This window comes from Anolis sagrei, chromosome 2 (assembly GCF_037176765.1).
Source record: "Anolis sagrei isolate rAnoSag1 chromosome 2, rAnoSag1.mat, whole genome shotgun sequence".
NCBI classification, from domain to species: domain Eukaryota; kingdom Metazoa; phylum Chordata; class Lepidosauria; order Squamata; family Dactyloidae; genus Anolis; species Anolis sagrei.
In genome coordinates this window covers 280,104,748-280,116,791 of record NC_090022.1, presented here as the reverse complement: position 1 = coordinate 280,116,791, position 12,044 = coordinate 280,104,748, and the positions used below count along the sequence as shown (strand labels likewise).

Below are 12,044 nucleotides of genomic sequence, written 5' to 3'. Positions count from 1 at the left end.
CACATCTAGTTACCATCAGATTGAGAGAGAATATTTTGGATTGAGTTGTTAAGGTGCCTTAGTCATGGTTATTTCCTCTAATCAGTAACTGCTCTTCAGGGTGCGATCTCTCTAGTCATCTCAAATAAAAGCATCACACACTCCTCTTATGAACTACAGCACCCAAGCATGTCTTTTCCCCAAAAAAACCGTTTGGACTCAATTTTTCAAAAATGTGCATTGAGGTCTGAGTGACAGAAATCAGTTCCTGTATTCTACAAGAATTGACAACTGAGTGCAGGTTCTTCAAATCCACGCTAGCCTCTTTTTGGTCTAAGAACTACAGAACCACTGGGTTTTTTTTAATGCAGATCTGTAAATGTAAATTTTTAAATGCGCAATGATTTAAGCTCAGTCAGCATGGTTTTGTCAGATACTTTAAGTGGACCTCTGCTTAAATTGATGAGAGGGACTAATAGCATTTTCATTTTGACCCCATGTATAGCCTGGAGTAGACATGGGAGACCATTAATGAAGGCCAGATGCTGTAGGCTATATTTCAGAGGAAGGAACTTGCAAAAACCACCTCTGAGTATTCCTTGCCTAAGAAAACCCTATGAAATGCATGGGTTTGCTGTAAGTTGACAGGCAGGTTGAAGGCACAGACACACACATGCTGACCAAAAGTATTCTGTATGTCAGAGGATAAATGAGAAACAAATATGACGTTAGAAATTGGAATATTCTCAAAAGCAGTTGTAGAAGGCTGAGCCTTCCCAGACATCAGATCAGATCTCCAAGTTAGCAATTCTTCGGTGGCAGCAACAAAATTAAAGGAATATTGGAAAGAGAAGCTGATGAATTATGATAGATATACACAAATTCTAATCCATTAGCAATGGTTTGAAGGGAGGTAGTGAGTTTTTGGCACGCTAGATGCATTAAACTTTAATTTTTAGCAAGCTGCATGCGCAAATGGATTCCTTTTGTGACTATTTTAAGACATTATTATACCGAACTTTTGTTGCACTAATAATAATAATAATAATAATAATAATAATACAATTTTATTTATACTCCTCTTCCTGAAGGGACTTGGGGTGGCTTACAACAAGTGACAGATACAAAAATAGTGTAGGAAAAACAACAAACAATAAAGAGTTATCAACTTAATACAATTAAAAAAATAACATACGTATTAATAAATAACAATTAAAAGCTATTTTAATTGTTATTTATTAAAAGACTTCCCTGACATACATTTATTTACCCCCATATCCAGGACACACACATCACTTGAAAAAGGAGTTTGAGAGAGCTGTAGCTCCTCAAATCCTCCAACCAACATGGTCTCTACTGACCACCTTATCACCAGTACACTTAAACAGAGAACAAGCAAGTTCTCCTATTCTGGAGAGGCACAGTCGTCCTCTGCAAACTCCTTGCACATTACTCCAAATTCTAAGTGCCATTTTTGTACACATCTCACTGTACTTTCAGTATCTAAAATCGATTTCTGTTTACACAGGGCACAGCGCTTTACATCTTGCTGCCAAGAACAGACACCCAGATTGCATCAAGAGGCTGCTTCAGGTGAAGTATCTACATTTGTTTCTCTCCAGTAACACTTCCATTTCCTGGTAAACACAAGGAGGCTTTTAAGTTTTTCTTTAAGACAGCCTTAAGGGGGAGTTAAAAGAGTCTGCCGTCAAATCCTTCATCGTGTTAATAAAGCACCCTGTGACCATGAGAATCAAGAGAGCCTTAAACAAAGTTGTCCTTCGTTGGTTTCCTTCAGTTATTGAAAACTAGTTAAATGATGTCGGTAGGAGTGAAACAAGACTTTGGCTTTCTGAGGATAAGATGCAGTCAGTCTCCATAATGCATGCATAGAAGTTGATTGGAGTGCTCTTACTTTACTTGGTTTTCGTTTTGTTTTGTTATTTTTTGTTGGCTGATGGCATTGCTGACTTCTTCCAAACTAGGCAGTACTGCAAGCTCATCCCTAGTTTGTTGTTGTGAGATTTGTGAGAGAACCTCTTTGACCACATTGGAGCTGCAATTCAGGAGACTTTGGTAGTGTTCTTTCAAACGTAGTGCAATTGATTTTTGTCCTTCAGAAGTTTGGTTCCATCTGATGAGTGTAGAGGCTGTATGCCATGGTTTCTTGGTCCATAGATGACCTTTGTGACTTTGAAAAATCCCTGAGCATCATGTTTACCCGCCAGGTGTTGGATTTCTTCAGTCTTCTTTGTCCACCAGATGTTCTTGAGTTCTCTTGTCCTTTCTTGGACCTCAGCTTTTGCACTGGCGTAGATCTTTTTTTTTTTTTTAGCAGCACAGTTGATGTCTCTCTGCAATGTTTGGAAGGCTTTCCTTTTCTTGTCAAATAGCTGTTGGATTTCGTTGTCATTTTTGTCAAACCAACCTTGATGTTTCTTGGTTTGGTATCCAATAGTTTGGTATCCAATAGTCTTATTCTACTACTGGCAATAAGAAAGTATCCACAACAGACTAGTTTGCAAGGAAACTCAAAATACTTTGTGTAGTATGCAGAGCTTTGTCTGCCAACAGAGAAAGGTAGGATTGATCTTGAAGCCTGAGCCACAGCTTGATGTTGGCTATGACGATCTAGTAGGTAGGGATCCACTATAGATACATATGGTATGTATACACGATGTAGCATCTGGGAGAACTGTTTGAATGTGGGACTAAAGAGTAATGAGTGTTGTAGTTGCCAAAACAAACACCGTGTTTATTCTGGAAGATGGTTCAGTTTCCCAACTAAAAATAGTTCTTGTCTGATTTGTCTGCTAATGCATTTGGTAGTGTGTCTGAAATGATGGATTGGCCTCTATATTTGTATGTATATTGATATTCAAATACCTTCCTCATGTTTACCTGTGAGAAGGGTTTCATTTTCTTTTTGGAAAGAACTATTAGACATAAGACAGACCTTATGTTTTCTCTACAGATTTTCGAGTCCATTTTTATGCCATTACTCACATCTCTTGCTTAGGCTGTACTTCCACTTTTAACAAGCCAAGGATAATCTGCTCATCGTCCTTGTAGATCAAGTGCTTGGAAGAATAGTGGTGGTGGGGGGATTACAACCCCCAGAATTCCCTTAACCATGCTGACTGGAGCGTTCTGAGAATTTCAGCTTCCCAAAATAGCATTTTCAAGCTCTTCCTTCAACACTAAGGCTACAAAATAAAGCAAGGTTACCTCAACATTGTAAATTATTGGAGTTTGACAATACTTTCCTGAAATGGCTCAGTGCTATGGGATCCTGGGATTTATAGTCTGCTGAGGTATCAGCACTCTTTGGAAGAGAAAGCTAAAGATCCTACAAAACTACAATGCACATGATTCCAAATGATTGAGCCATGGCAATTTAAGTGGTGTCGAACTGCATTAATTCTACAGTATAGATCAGGCATGGGCAAACTTGGGCCATCTGGGTGTTTTGGACTTCAACTCCCACAATTCCTAACTGCCTCAGTCACTTAAGCGGCTGAGGGGGAAAGGGAAAGTGTCTGAGGCTGTTAGGAATTGTGGGAGTTGAAGTCCAAAACACCTGGACAGCCCAAGTTTGCCCATTCCTGTTGTAGAGGTGTCCTAAGTTTCCACCCTAAAACCATATTTGTGCCAGTCTTCTAAAACAGTGCTGCTCAAAGTGGCAATCTGTGCTAGTCTGCTAGTTATTGGCTGTCTATCCACAAGGAAGAAAGAAACAGTTGTATTCCTAAATTATTGGAAAACTGGAAGGAAACTTCTGCTGGTCCCCCACATTATGTAGCTCAAGTAAAGGTAAAAGTTTCCCCTGACATTAAGTCTAGTCAAGTCTGACTCTGGGTTGGTGCTCATCTCCATTTCTAAGCCAAAGTGCCGCCGTTGTCCATAGACACCTCCAAGGGCATGTGGCTGGCATGACTACATGGAGCGCTGTTACCTTCCTGCCAAAGCAGTACCTATTAATCTACTCACATTTGCATGTTTCCAAACTGCTAGGTTGGCAGAAGCTAGGGCTAACAGCGGGAGCTGACATTCCTCTGCAGATTCAAACCACTGATCTTTTGGTCAGCAAGTTTAGCAGCTCAGTCGTTTAACCCGATGCATCACTGGGGGCTCATATGGCTCAAGTAGCACTCATTAAGAAGATTTCAGTGCCATTCAGAACTTCTTCGGTACCTTCATAAAAGCAATTCACCAAAAATGATAGGAAACTTGAAAATTCTTTGCAGCCAAATGATCTTAACTTGCATGGCTCCACAACATATATGCTATATCTTTTTATGGTCCCCATCTTACCCTTCTTTTCCCCCTTTTCGTACTGATTATTGGAAGGATTTTTTGTTGTTCTTTGGAAGACAAAAGAAAATGTACTTATTACAAAAATGCTTTTCTTTCCTTACCTCACCTTTTTTTGTCTCCTTTTCTACAGGCTAAATGTCCAACTGAGAACATAGACAACTCTGGGAAAACAGCTTTACATTATGCAGGTACCTTGCCTGTACCATTACATTCTTGTTAGATCCCTGCCCTTGCTTCGTCCATGTTTTCAATTTCATTTGGGTTTGGAAAATTGGATTCCCTTTTATTTTTCTCCCACTTTTCTCTCAACATGGGACCCAAGATGGTTTAAGTTCTTTGGGGCTAGGGATTGAGGTCCTGTGGAGCAGAAAGCTCTGGTCAAGATAAATATGTGGAATTGGAAGATCTAAAACAAACCTTAGGACAAACCTTGGCCTACAACACCCAGAAATCCCAGCCAACTTACCAGCTGTTAGGATTTATGGGAGTTGAAAGGCCAAAAAATCTGGGGACCCACAAGTTGAGAACCACTGCCTTAAGAGGTAGGGTAGAAGTGCCTGACCTGATGGTGATGCAGCAGGTAGTTCTATCTTGTGGGTGGGAACATTACAGTGCACCTCACAAGACAGTCTGTGGAAAGGGAAAGCAAAGCTGTGTACACTTGCTGGATCAATGTGCATGTTCTATCATTGCATTGCTAGAGATATAGAGGAATTTAATACCTCCTTACACAAGTTGAAGAACGAACAACCCAATTTTGCAACCAGGAAGTATACAAGCATGGTTCCCCAGTTGCATTCTTTTCTTGGGTGACAACAATTCCCAGATACCCATTGCTTTGGAGATTCTTGGAATTGTAATCCAATAAGTAATTTTTCCAACTTTAATGAATATCAGATGTAATGATGATGACCTTAATTTTTGGTTGGTCACTGCTGGAGACAGACTGAAAGGCTCAATCAGCATTCCTAATTTGTTTTATTTTTGTGTAGGATAAGAGTGCAATTGCAGTCCTTTATAAGCCTTTTTCTTAATATTAACATACCTATAGGAGCCAATGCAAAAAAAAAATGCAATTGAATGGGCTCTTTTCTAAGTATCTCATAAGCACCTTTGCGTTGAACTAAGTACCTTACTAAACCATGAAGAAGAACAAATATATTGTGACAGGAGTAGATCACCTAGTACCCTTTAAATATTTCAAGCCATATAAAATGCCTTAACCACCATGATCAGTAGTCAAGGATCAGGGGAGTTACAGTGCAAAATATCTGGTGGGCAAAACTTGTTTACCTCTGAGTTATGGCATAACCCATTAAAATCATTCATTCATACTATCATTCATTTTATAATCTTTAGGGTAATGCTATACTTTTCATTGTATTTTTGTATATCTGACAGGTGTTTTTTTAACCTTTTAATTCTTCAACTCTTGTTGTTTTTAAGCTGCGTGTGGCTGCCTTCAAGGAATTCAGTTCTTGTGTGAACACAAATGTCCAATTAACGTCAAAGATGCGGTGTGTATTCATTCTCTCGGGAAACAGAGATTTTTGGGGGGAAAGCTATTACTTATATTTCTATTCATGAAAACTTGTTCTAGAAACTTTTAGGATTGTTGCTTGCGGTTAATTCAATTTCTTTTCTTTTCTTTATGGTAAATTAACTTCTTGCTGGTCCCCTACATGACTTCCAGTTAGCCTGCAGAGTGTCTGGAAAAGAAACCTGTATCTGTATATTGCATAGCTTATTGCCCCTTTCAAACAGTAGATTCGCCTCCTATATAAACTATCAGCCTGCCTTAACAGGGATCTCCGACATTGGAGTTACAACATGGGAGTTACAGAGATTATGAGTGGTTGATTTTGTGTTTTCACACTTGCTCTGTGAGAGTGGCTCCATTGGAAAGAACGATTTTTACCCTACTCTTCAACCACAAGTTGTTGTGACATGAAAGCAACAAGGGATGAGGAGAAAGGAAGGAAATTTATTTACAGTATTTATATTCCACTCTTTTCACTCCAAAGGGGACTCAGAGTGGATCACAGAACACATACACGGCAAACATTCAATGCCGTTAAACAGACGGGACAGACAACAGATGGTATTATATCAGCACTTTTCACAACTTCGGCGTCCTGGAGGTTGTGCTCAATTTCAGCCACAGGGGGTGCTGTCGCTCCATCCTCTATGATGAAGAGCCTTTCATCACAGACTTCCTCCTTCCTTTGATTGCCAGCATGTTCTGGTATTTATTTATTTATTTACAGTTTTTATATTCCGCCCTTCTCACCCCGCAGGGGACTCAGGGCGGATTACAGTATACACATATATGGCAAACATTCAATGCCAGTTTGACAAACAACATATAACAGACAATACACCAAGGCTATTTAACTTTTTTTTTTCTGGCCGCCAGGGGAGCTGCTGCTTTTCATCGTCCATCAGCGACAGTGATGAAGTTCTTCCGCATTCCACATTCCCCAGAGTCTTTTTTCTTTATAAATTAGTTAATTTAGCCTCCCACACAAGGTGGTACCTTATTTTCCTACTTGACAGATACAACTGTCTTTCGGGTTGCAAAGGTTGACAACAGGCTACACAATGGCTGGACACCCACTCCAGCCCGGGCTGGCTTCGAACTCATGACCTTTTGGTCAGAGTGATCTTAATGCAGCTGACACTCAGCCAGCTGCACCACAATCCCGGTTGTATTTCCTTTATGGTGCCGTAAAATACCTCCCCACTTAAGTGGTGCTTAATTTCTCTACTCACAGCTCAAAACTGTTTTTGAACTGCTTAGTGGATAGTAAGCCGGGCTGAAGGTCGGGTGCTCACCCTGACCCGGGCTTCTAACTGCCAACCTTTTGACTGGTAAGATCTATTGCTGCTGGCGATTAACCAGCTGTGCTAAAGCTCAGAAACCAATTCAGCCCGTTTCTTAAAAATGTCAGTGTTTTATAATGACCAGTTTGAACTGAAAGAGAAGGAACCAGATGAGTCTGCAGATAGCTGCTTCTTCTAAGTCAGTCAATTGTGCACAAAGACCTTGTCAAAATTAGTATCAGTTGGTCCTTGACTAGCTCTTACTCAGTGATTGAGCAATTTGTTTGGTTAAACTTCTAAAAAAAACCCATCTATTGTAATCCACAGATTTCGGCAAAAGAAGACAAATTAATAATAATAAACATTTATTACAGTCCATGACCAGAATAAAATAAATAAATAAATTGTGCACACCAATATTTTCATGCATTTCTAGAAATGTCCCCACAATACAGTTTTGTGTATACGTGATAGTTTCTCATACATATGAAGTATGGTTCTGGTTTGTAGTACAGTGTTCCCTTGCTACTTTGTGGTTCGCTTATTGCAGAATCGCTGTTTCACGGATTTAAAAAAATATTAATTTAAAATAAATATCATGGTATTTTTGCTGTTTTGTGGGGTTTTGCCACCGCCGCTCTCCGAGGCACTTTCCCTCCTCAGTCCTCCCTCCAGCCTTGAAGGGCCTTTTCTTCCTTTCCTTCACTTTATTTTAAGTTTATAAAGACTTAAAATAGTGTATAACTACTAAAATAATGTATGAATATTAAATGTATGAATATTAAAACAAATAGAGCATCCCTACATCATTAGGTCCTGGAACGTAACCCCAGCAATAAGTGAGGGAACACTGTATATGCTTCTGAACTAACCATAATATCTTAAAATTTGCTTAAATGACTAACTTACAGTGTTTCATCTCTTTTTCCTTCTGCTAGGATGGGAATATCTCTTTGTTACTTACAGTACAAAATGGGCACACAGAAGCATGCAAATACCTTCTGGAACATGGAGCAGATATCAATTCCAGGGACAAAAATGGAAGGTATTACTAAACCTGAGCCTGTGCAATGTAGTGGTTCGAGTATTGGATTGCGATTCTGGGGACTGGTTCAAATACCCATTCAGACATAGAAAACCAATGGGTGATCTTGGCAAGTCGTACTCTCTCAGCCTCAGAGGAAGGCAAAGGCAAACCCCTTTGAACAAGTCTTGCCAAGAAAACCCCACAATAGTTTTGTTTTTGTTTTTGGGGGGTTGCTGTAAGTAAAAAAAAAGTTTAAAAGGCATGCAATACTAAAGTAACTTACTTTTCTTGGGCTTTTTCGGAACCTTTTCAGTTTTAGTCAAATAGTATAGCTGATATTTGCATGAACTTCACTGAATTGCAACAAAATGAAACAAAATACACCAAACAGTAATAACTTTTACTGGGCCAACTAAAATGTACCAAAAAAAATTCCAAGCTTTCAAAACTTTACTACTGTCTGAATTAGGTAACATTTTGCCTCAGATGTCACCTCCTGTCAGTTAAGATGGTCTGGACTCTGGAGGGATTTCAATGCAGTCAGAAGTCTTTTTCAGCCACTTGAGAAATAGGGACAAGAGACAATGTAAGATAGGTAATAAAACCTCAACTGTATTAGCAACAGAAAAGTAACTTCTCTTGACATCTAGGTTGTCCCCGACATATGCAAACCAGATTTGTGCCCTAACTGTTTTTTTCAGATTTTGGAGAAGTAGCTTTTGCTTGATCCATAATTAAAATATTTGGACAAGAAGAGCTTATTTTTCTTTACTGTGTACTTTGTGCTGTTTATCTTATTCATTCGCTCACTAGAAGTGTTTTACACCATGACTTAGATGTGAATAAACTAGCTCTTAACTGCCTTTGGTACGTTGGCTTGAAAGCTATGTGCAAAATGATGCCTTTGTAAAAGCTATTTCTTTCTTCTTGGTGAGAAACCCATTTTGGAAAAATTCAGCATTATCACCATAGTTCTCCATTTCAATATTTTCACTCTTTTTGTGTGCTCTTTGCACCTCCCAACAGGCTTCTGGTATACTGAAGTATGTAATGCCAACTATGCTTTTAACGGGTTTTTTGCCAAGAAGGTATTACCACAAAAGTTAAAATAGAGTTCTGTGTGCTGTCTCTTATCATTGGCCATGTTGGTTGAGGGAGCTGTAGGCCAAAATATGGCCTCATCCCCATGACATCTTGCCAAGATAAAACCATTCCAGGCTTACATGCTAACATGCAAAAGCTATGCTTGTATTGGATCTAAGCCTGTAATCCTTTACAGCTAAATACAGTTGAGACAAGAGTTTGGGTCTGCGTATGGTAAAGCCTTATACACAGTCAGAGACATGGTCCATCTAACATAACATACCAATATTGTTGGCATTGACGGGAAGCAGCTTTTCAAGATTTCATGCCCAATGCTCTCTCAGTTCTACCTGTGGAAGCTAGAGCAGGCATGTTTTGGACTTCAACTTCCACAATTCCTAACAGCTGGTAAACTGGCTGAGATTTTTGGGAGTTGAAGTCCAAAATTTCAGGTTTGCCCATGCCTGCTCTAGCTTCTTACAGGTAGAAGTTGGAGAGAATCTACCATGAAATCCTGAAAAGCAGCTTCCAGTCAATGCCAACAATATTGAGATGTTACATTAGGTGGACCATGGATCTGACTGAGTATAAGGCATTTCCCTATGCAGAGATTGAAACACACATTCTAATAAGGTTCCACCCCAAGATCAAGGCTGTGGGGTTCACCCACCAAAACTTAGATCAGGGGTCCTCAAACTAGGGCCTGGGGGCCGGATACGGCCCTCCAAGGTCATTTACCCGGTCCTTGCTCAGGGTCAACCTAAGTCTGAAATGACTTGAAAGCACACCACAAAAACAACAATCCTTCTCTCATCAGCCAAAAGCAGGTCCACACTTTCCATTGAAATACTAATAAGTTTATATTTGTTAAAATTGTTCTTCATTTTAATTATTGGGTTTTTTTGCACTACAAATAAGATATGTGATGTGTGCATAGGAATTTATTCATACATACACACACACACACACACACACACACACACACACACACATATATATATATATATATATATATATATATATATATATATATATTCAAATTATAATCTGGCCCTCCAACAGTTTGAAGGACTGTGACCTGGTCCTCTGTTCAAAAAGTTTGTGGATCCCTGACTTAGATTATAACTCATCGCCATTTCTCCTGTCCCAACTCTCACTTCTTCATAAATGGCAAATGTATATTAATTGGTAATGACAAATTTCCTGCAGCAAAGCGGTAGCATGGGACAATTCACCATTAGAATCATATTATTATTATTATTATTATTATTATTATTATTATTTCAGACATTTATATCCTATCCTTCTCACCCTTGAGGGTTGACTCAGGGAGGCTCACAACCGGCACTCATTAGATGACGACAACTACAGTAGTAATAAAAACACATTTAGACATTATATGTTTAAACATAGGATATATATTTATTTAATTACATTTTCTGAACAAGAACACTTTCCAGCATTCCAATGAAGTGTGCAACAAAATAGACATGGAATAATGTAAGTTGTTATTTTGAGGCTGGAATCAAAATTAGTATATTCCTATCAACTCAAACTGCCCAGAAGTGCTTCCAGTTCCTTGACTCCAAATCCAACTCCACAGCCCTGCCTAAGAGATGCTGTTTATAAACAAAACATATATACATGCATATATGTATGCATGCCATAGATGTTTATACACACTGGTCCTGTTCTCAGACATTTTCTCTGTCTGTGAGCTCTCTTCCGGCTAGAAGTGAATCAGATGGGTAGACTTTTGCACTGTTTTGAACTTGGATATGTTTGACCTGTAGGAGTTCTCTTAAAGAAGTTAGCCTCCTATCCCCATTTCTCTTCTTTATGTTTCCTGTCTTCCTACTTTCTCCAGAACTGCTCTCATGCTGGCATGTGAAGCTGGAAATCTCAGCATTGTGGAAGCCCTGATCCGAAAAGGCGCGGATGTAAATTTGGCTGACGCACTTGGACACAATGCCCTACATTATGCCATGCTCTCTGAAAATACCAGTGTTCAGAGCCTCCTTCAGTCAAAAATTGTTCAAGACGCTGGTATGTCTAAGTTTCTTCAACTCTTCCTAAAATGGCACTAGCTGTGTCTGCGTTCTCTTGCTCCCTAGTCTGTTTTGCTTGCCTTACTTAATGTTTCAGCAAAGTTATGTTTCACACTGAACCAAGCTTCAGATGAACTACAAAATCTTCCAGTATTGGTTATCAAGAAGAATTATGATTAAAACTTTGTGACAAATGCTTCTTTTAGCATAATTGAAGACAACTGGGGAGAGCAAGTTTAGGGGTTACAATGAAAAGCAGTTTTATAATAGATTGTTTACAGTGGGCTATTGTAACAAATAATTTGATTAGACTCCAAAAAGTGGTCATTTGAAATATTCACACCTAGCCCAACTGACAAAAGTGCTTTGTCTCACCCTGGTCATTCCACAGATATATAAACCCTTTTTCCCAGTTCCAACAGACCTCACCTCTGAGGATGCTTGCCATAGATGCAGGCGAAACGTCAGGAGAAATGCCTCTACATGGCCATATAGCCCAAAAAAATCTACAAGAACTTACTCCAAAAAGTGTTTGCTGAAGGATAGATGCATTATATAAAGCACACAGAGGTTCGGTTGTGAGTCTGTAAGTTTCTACATGCATTTCTCTATAAATCCTGCAGCATACCATGAGTCCTGCATAAGCAGAAAAGCAGGATATCGTTTGGATAAATAATAATAACAGTTCCTGGAAATAAATGAGAGCAAAATTTACAAGGAATAATAACAATGGAGCCCCTGGTGGTGCAGTGGGTTAAACTGCTGAG

General features: G+C 39.2%; 1 protein-coding gene across 3 annotated transcripts in view; it reads left to right on the top strand.

Moving 5' to 3' along the window:
* RAI14 (retinoic acid induced 14) overlaps window positions 1-12,044 on the top strand; it is a 167,279-nt gene that overhangs the window by 132,663 nt on the left and 22,572 nt on the right. For all 3 annotated transcript variants that reach the window (XM_060761372.2, XM_060761371.2, XM_060761370.2), the window contains exons 5-9: window positions 1,508-1,572; window positions 4,427-4,484; window positions 5,743-5,813; window positions 8,058-8,164; window positions 11,097-11,275. In XM_060761372.2, the coding sequence (XP_060617355.2) occupies window positions 1,508-1,572; window positions 4,427-4,484; window positions 5,743-5,813; window positions 8,058-8,164; window positions 11,097-11,275 (480 nt within the window). The remainder of the gene's footprint in view (window positions 1-1,507; window positions 1,573-4,426; window positions 4,485-5,742; window positions 5,814-8,057; window positions 8,165-11,096; window positions 11,276-12,044) is intronic.